Source organism: Elephantulus edwardii, unplaced genomic scaffold, assembly GCF_000299155.1.
Source record: "Elephantulus edwardii isolate Elephantulus edwardi_28Jun2011 unplaced genomic scaffold, EleEdw1.0 scaffold00053, whole genome shotgun sequence".
NCBI lineage: Eukaryota > Metazoa > Chordata > Mammalia > Macroscelidea > Macroscelididae > Elephantulus > Elephantulus edwardii.
In genome coordinates, this window is record NW_006399803.1 from 13,443,302 (window position 1) to 13,451,202 (window position 7,901).

Consider the following 7,901-nt stretch of genomic DNA (forward strand, 5'->3'; position numbering starts at 1 on the left):
GAAGCTCACATTTATCCTACTGTATTTCATACCTGTACACATTTCAGTCACACTAGTGAAAAGTGGAAGCATCCATGTACCTAGATCCATATAAACTATTGACAGTTTATCTAATTTAAAAGAAGTTGCTTGCACAGAAAATTACTTAATGTTTTATCTTTTAAAGAAATGTTTGTCATTTAAAACACCATTTAAGAATTGAGAATTTCATAAACACCAAAACTTGTTTTTTAATTCAATGTCAAACAATATGAAGATTACAAGGTTGTATATTTAATATCACTTAATTAAAAAAATAACGAAAGCATACTAAGTTTAAACAACTATGTTGCTGTTATTTATAAATATAACTTACTTTCTTGGAAAAAAAATCCAAAGTTTGACACCTCCTTTGATATAAATATTAACTGCAACAAAGTTCCAATAATTAAATTACTTTGCCTTTCAAACACTTCTGAAATATAAACTGGACTGATTTAACATATATTTATTTAAGTTCATGTTTTTCTCTAGTCACATTAAATTGCTAGGGTTTAGGTCTAGAACAACATTAAATTGCTAGGGTTTAGGTCAAGAACAAGTAGAGAAATTTATTTAAACATGATTAAGTGTGTTTCAGGGAAACAGACGCATGAGAGATATAAGAAATTTACAATGTGTGTAAGAGAATGACTAGTAGATTTAAGAAGATAAAGTAATTACCTTTTCTTTTAATCATTAGGTTTCACAGATAAAGTGTAATTCAAATCACCACATAAAGAATAGTAGATTTTTTTTGCATGAGTTCAAGGAGATGGCCAGTATTCCAGGTGGAGTAAAATTAGGAGCGAAGACATATACCAGTGTGATGTGTATTCAAAAGCTGCAATTTAGCTAAATTACACTGTGAAACTAGTGATAAATAAGAATAAAAAAAATTCTATTGCTATTTCACCAAGCAGCAGTTAGTAAACTTTCCCTATAAAGGTCTAGATAGGTAAAATATTTTATGTTTTGCAAGTGATATATTATGAAAGTAGATAGATACAACACAAAAATGAGTTTGTGTTTAAAAATACTATTTTATTTATTAAAGCAGGTGATTGGTAGACTTGGATCATGAACTGTTCTTTTTCGAGCCCTTGTTGTCGATGTTGTTATGTGTCATCGAGTCGCCTGAGACACAGTGACCCCTATGTACATTAGCTCTGAAACCTGCTCTATCCTGAGCCAATCTCACCATCTCCAAAGGACCTATTCCCTTTTCTCTAGTCAACCCATCTCATCCTTGGTCTTCCTCTCCTGAGATGTCCCTCCACCCTTCCAAGAATGATAGCCCTCTCCGACGACTAGTCTCTCCTGTCCATGTGCCTAAAAGTATGTGAAATGAAGCCTCAAAATCCTATAATCTAGGGAACAACCTTTCACCCTCTCTAGGTCAGAACTGTTTGTTCTCCTGGCAGTCCACAGTATGTTCAATGCTCTTCTTCAGCACCACATCTCAAAGGCACCGATCATTCTATCATACTTATTGTCTGGCTCTTGTATGCACAGCAAGTAATTGTGAAGACCATGGCCCAGATCAATCACACCTTAGTCTCCAGACTGACATCATTGTTATTCGGTATTCTATAGAACTCCTGACAGCCGACTTTCCCAATGCAATTTGTCTTTTGATTTCCTGACTATTGGTGCCAAGAGTGCTGGTTGTAGAACAAAGCAGGCTCTTCTGCGTCCATCATGAAGTTGCTAATTGTCTCAGTGATGGGATTCTTTGTTTTATTTTTTTAATAAAATTTTAGTTTAATTGTGATTTTAATGAACATTTTCCCTTATCCCCTCGCCAGTTCACTTTAAAAGAAATATTCATTCATTGTTGCACAGTTACCTACCTCTCCCCACCTCTAAGTCTTCATTGCAATGAAATATCTCTTATTCTGGGCTGTCATCATAATGTAAAATGCCTAATCAGACATTCATCTTACATACTTTTTTCTTTCATCTGTTCCAATGCAATAATCATTATCTATTCACCCTTATCTTGTTGTTTTCTTGATGTGGAGTTTCAGTCCGTATTGAAGACTTCAGTTCTTGACCTTCTGTGCAAACACCTCATGTCCTCTTCAGTTTTGGCAATCAAGGTTGTATCATCTGCATAATGCAGTTGTTGATGAGTCTTCCTCTATTCCTGAAGCCCTTGATGTTGTTAGGTGCCATCGAGTCAAGTATGACTCATAGTAACCCTATCCTGTGCCATCCTCATGTTCTGACACACAAGAGTCCATTGCAGCTGTCACCTTGTCAATCCACCTGATTGAGGGTTTTTCTCTTCTTTGCCAACCCTCCACTCTTCCTGGCATCATGGCCTTCTCCAAGCAAAAGCACCTCCTAGCAACGTGTCCAAAGTATGTAAGGCAAAGCCTCATCATTCCAGCTTCCAAAAAGCACTTCAGCTTCACCTTCTCCAAGACATAGCTGCATGTTCTCTTGGTCGGTAATCCATGGAATGTTCAATTCCCTCCTCCAACACCAAAGCTCAAAGACAATTCTTTTTCTGTCGTGCTTTTTAATGGTCCAGCTCTCAGATGCATAGCGAGTAATCAGAAAGACTATGGTCTGAATCAGATACACCTTAGTCTTCAAACTGACATCACTGCTCCTCAATAATTTGGAAAGGTCCCTAACTTCACATTTTCTTAGTGCAATGCAGCTCCTTATTTCCTGACTGCTGGTACTAAGGGTGTTAATTTCTTAGTAAGTCCTAACTGAAGTATAGCTGAGGAAGTGATATTGCCAAACATTTTCAATATTCCCATCATTAATTATACTAGCAATTTTCCTTAATTACCCAAGAAAGTTTTCCATTCTCAGCAATATTTTAAAATTTTGAAACAATGAAATTCCTCAAACACAATCTGTTTTGAGTATAGCTAAAAATAAGGAAAAGCAAAGATTATCATTGATGTTTCTTGTTTTCAAAAATACTTTTTCATAAAGGGTGAATCAAGATAAAGGAGGATCTTAAAAATCTTGCACCATAGAAACATTAAAATACAAGTGGAAGTTAGCAAAACCAGCCAAATTAGAAATTCGTAAACCACAATTTACGTCACATTCAGCGAATTTTGAATGAATGAAAAAAGAGTTTTACAACTGAAGTTTTACAGCTTTTTTACTTTCTTGCATGTCACCCCCTTTATAGCAAAACAGCAGCCCCCATTCCAGTGGGGATCTCAGCACATCTCTCAAGATGGTACAGGAAAAACTTATTTCCAAATTACCATGTATCTTTATTCCAATCATTCTAACAGCTACCTGGTAGAATAAAGCAAGTAGTTTGTTGTTGTTTTTTGTAAATAGGTTGCTTATTTGAATACTTTTGGAAGTTTTCAGAGGAAAACTGGAAAGGCTGGAAAAAGGGTGAGCTTTGTTCATAAATACTGTAGTATCTTACATAGGTGGAAAGGAGATAGTAAAAATATTTCACAGGCTACATATGGTCTTTGCAACTATTTGCTATGCATCTGAGAACTGGACAATGAATAAGAATAACAGACAAAGAATTGATGCCTTTGAGCTGTGGTGATGGGAAAGAACACTGAGCATCCCATGGATGGCCAAGAGAACAAATAGATATGTCTTGGAGATGATGCAGCTGGAATGCTTTTGTGAGGCAGGAATGATGAGGCTTCACCTCACATACTATGGACATGTTGCTAGGAGGAGCTATTCCTTGGGTACAGACAAGATAGTGAGAACTGCAGGGGTAGGGGGTTCGGTGAAGGAGAGGAAGACCCTCGACCGGATGGATTGACACTGTGAATGCTGCAATGAGCTCTAGTGTCTCAGTAAGTGTGAGAATGGTGCAGGATAGGACAAGGTTCACCTCTTTTGTTTATGGGGTTGTTATGAGTGGAACTTTACTTTATGGCACCTAATAACAACTACTAACAACAACCATAAGTTCTCTGGACAAAAACTGAGATTGTCTTTACAATATTATGGTTGTTGTACATTGTTATTGAACCAACACATAGCTGTCCTGTGGATTATGAAGAAGTTGTAAATCACAAGGAAGGAGAGTGAACATCTTTAATCCTTGGAGCTACTGGTGGAATCTAAGTGCTTTCTTTTGGGTTGGAAAGCAATTCCTTGCCCACTAAGGCATTAAAACCTATGAAACTACGGTGGTGTGGCCCTTCAGGAGTTGCCTTGACAACCCAAAGGCAAGTGGTTCTAATCTACCAGCAGATGTACAGGAGAAAGATGGACAATCACCTTCTAATTAACTGCTGGAAGCTCAGCTATGCATTGGTTCTGACTCAGAAATAATGGGTTCAGTTAACTTTTTGTGTGTGAGGAGCAGTGGTATTATGCATATGTCCAGAGCAACGGAACACACTAAGAAAATACCTGAGAAGAGCATAGTTTTTCTTGGGTTGCTTCATAGACACAGTCAAAGCCTAATTAATAGTTAAAGGAGTGCCCAGTATGTTTAATGGTTTAATTTTGAATTGGTTAATTTTTATTAAAAAAAGTAATACACTTATAGAACTTGTTTAATTGTTATTAAAATGGATGTTTAAGTGTTGGCCACTTTGCTTTTCTTAGATGCTGGTATTTAAGAAACTATTAGTCAAAACGTGTTGTTATTGTTACGTGCTGTCGAGTCTCCTGTGATTCGTAGCAACCCTCTGTACAATAGCCTTAAACCCTGCCCTATTCTGTTCCAGTCTCACTGTCTCTGATACACCTAACTCCATTCCCTCAATCACTGAATCAATGCACCTCATTGAGGGTCTTCCTCTCTTGCACTGTTCCTCCACCCTACGAAGCATGATGTCCTTATCCAAGGTCATGTCCTTCCTTGCAACATGTCCAAAGTATGTCAGAAACAAAGTTTCAGAATCTTTGCCTCCAAAGAGGAGCCTAGTTTAACACTCTCCAGGGTTAATCTGTTTTCTTCGCAGCCCATGGTATATTCAACACTTTCCTCCAACACCACACCTCAAAGGCATCAATTCTCCTTCTGTCCTCCCTAGTCATTATCCAACTCTGACACCTAGCAAGTGATTGCAAAGACCATGGCCTGTATCAGGTGCACCTTAGTCTCCAGAGTGACATCATTGCTCATCAGTATTTTGGAGAGGTCCCCAACAGCACACTTTCCCATTGCAATATATCTTTCAATTTCCTGGTAGCTGGTGCCAAGAGTGTTGACCATGGAGCCAAGCAAAGTAAAGCTGTTAATCTCAATCTCTTCACCATCCATCCTGATGCTGTCAGTTGGCCCAGTGGTAAGAATCTTTGTCTTCTTGATATTGAGCTTCAACCCATATTGAATCCAGATAGAAAACATATCTGTTAAAACATATGAAAGCCAAAACCAACCGCATAGTTATCAAATCCTTTCTAACTCATGTTGTTATGTGCCCTCGAGTCGCTTGCGACTCATAGCGACCCTATGTACAACAGCCCTAAACTCTGCTCTGTCCTGTGCCAATCGCACTGTCTCTGACACTCCCATCCCAATTATCCCAGTCACTGAATCAATTCACCTCATAGAGGGCCTTCCCCTCCTGCACTGTCCCTCCACACTCCCAAGCATGATGTCCTTCTCCAAGGACTGGTCTCTCCTCACAACATGTCCAAAGTATGTTAGACTGAGACTCAGAATCCTTGCCTCCAAGGGGCCACCTGGTTTAACCCTTTCCAGGACGAATCTGTTTGTTTTCCTAGCAGTCCATGGTATTCTCAATACTCTTCTCCAGCATCACAGGTCAAAGGCATCAATTCTCCTTCTATCCTCCTTGGTCATTGTCCAACTCTCTGATGCATAACAAGTGATTGTGAAGACCATGGCCTATATCAAATGCACTTTATTCTCCAGAGAGATGCCATAGAGAGACATCATAGAGGCTATAAAGTTTCAAGGCTGTACATTTTTTATGTACCTGATACAGACTGATAAGAGTAAAATGGTGAGGGGGTCAGGTGCCCAAAACACACTAAGGCCAGAATAAGGTAAGAAGGGCCATGTGTGAGTGTGTAATGAGCCTAATCTAAATTATATAAGGAAATTTTAAAACGATTTCATTAGGGAACTTTTCTTCTCTCAAATTGGCTTTAAACACATCAGAACTAAACTACAAGTGAGAAAAGTAGAGTGTCTGCTGGCATAACCCGACTCCCTCCAAAAATTCACTAAAGTTGTATCAACAAGTTTGGGAAAATAAATTGATTTTATCAAGTACTGAGGGAAGGTATGTGGGGGTGGGGGTGGGGAAGGAGCTCTGGTAGCCTAGTGTTAAGAAGTTGCATGGTGAAGGAGACCAAAAGCCAGGACTAGAGCCTGGAGATATTATCATTGTTTTAGATCAAAAGGATCATGCTGTTTTTACAAGACGAGGAGAAGACCTTTTTATGTGTATGGACATACAGCTGGTTGAAGCATTGTGTGGCTTCCAAAAGCCAATATCCACTCTTGACAACCGAACCATAGTCATCACCTCTCATCCAGGTCAGATTGTCAAGCAGGAGGATATTAAATGTGTGTTAAATGAAGGCATGCCAATTTATCATAGACCATATGAAAAAGGGCGCCTAATCATTGAATTTAAGGTTAACTTTCCCGAGAATGGCTTTCTCTCTCCTGAAAAACTCTCTCTGCTGGAAAAATGCCTACCTGAGAGGAAAGAGGTCGAAGAGACTGATGAAATGGATCAAGTAGAACTGGCGGACTTTGATCCAAACCAGGAACGCTGCCACCATTACAATGGAGAAGCATATGAGGATGACGACCATCACCCCAGAGGCGGGGTTCAGGGTCAGACCTCTAATGGGGCCACTGAGTCCACTGCACTTAATATGCAGCAAGTGCATACGTGAAGGACTGCAATCATAATATGCTCACTACTTGGCTATTGTTTTTGTTTTAATATTCAACTATAGTAGTGTTTTAAAGTTAAATGAATAAACTCATATAAAAGCTAAAAAAAAGTTGTGCTACCAACCATACGCATCAGGGTTTGAACACATCTGCTCTGAAGAAGAAAGATGGGTAATCTTCCCCTATGTTATTTAAAGCTTTGAAAACTTCCTGGAGAGTCAGATACTAAGTCTGTTCCAATTCAAATGCACACAACAGTCCCCCAAAAGCCTTTTCTAAAGAGCTCAGTATTGATAACTGAGTTCTAGTAACTTCTTCAACTTCTCTTGCAATTTACATGGAGGTGCAGTAGAAGCCTCAAGGTGAAAACTTCCAGTTAAAACTAAAACATCAAGTGCAATGTCCCCTCCTAACAGATTCAAGTACAGCCACTCTAGGAGAGCAAATGGTGAGGACCCAGCTTCTTCAGGTGTGGTTCCCCCAGCCCCTGCCCTCATCTCATAAGATGTCACTCTCAATTGTTGTAAGGAACAATATAACAGAGTGGTTGCAAAACGGAAAAAAAGATGGCTTTTTAATTCAGTCCACTTAAGGTGGGAATCAGGGGGAGAAGGATGGGTAATCTCCGCCCATGCAATAAACTGCCTCTGAAAACCACCAGGAGGGTCAGCTATAGGTCAGTTCTGACTTGAAGATACACAAAAACAACAACATCAAAGTGGAGGAGGGGTATCCGGTAAAAACAAGAGGGTCTGCAATCTGAGAAAGTTCCACTTAAGATGCTTAACAGCTGTATTTTAATAATATGTTGTTGTTGTTGTCATTATGAGCCATCGAGTTGCTTGCGACTCATAGGAACCCTATGTAGAACAGTCATAAACTCCGCTCTGTCCAATGCCAATCGCACTGTCTCTGACACTCCCAACCCAATTACCCCAGTCACTGAATCAATCCACCTCATAGAGGGCCTGTCTCTCCTGTGCTGTCCCTCCACCCTCCCAAGTGTGACGTCCCTCTCCAAGGACCCGTCTCT

The 7,901-nt window shown here is 39.5% G+C and overlaps 1 protein-coding gene across 1 annotated transcript; it reads left to right on the top strand.

The window, feature by feature from the left end:
- Nucleotides 1–6,300: 6,300 nt before the first annotated feature.
- Nucleotides 6,301–6,964, top strand: LOC102863765 (dnaJ homolog subfamily A member 1-like). The gene has a single exon (XM_006887016.1). It carries the CDS (start codon nt 6,403–6,405, stop codon nt 6,865–6,867), a length of 465 nt encoding a protein of 154 aa, XP_006887078.1. The 5' UTR covers nt 6,301–6,402; the 3' UTR covers nt 6,868–6,964.
- Nucleotides 6,965–7,901: the final 937 nt, after the last annotated feature.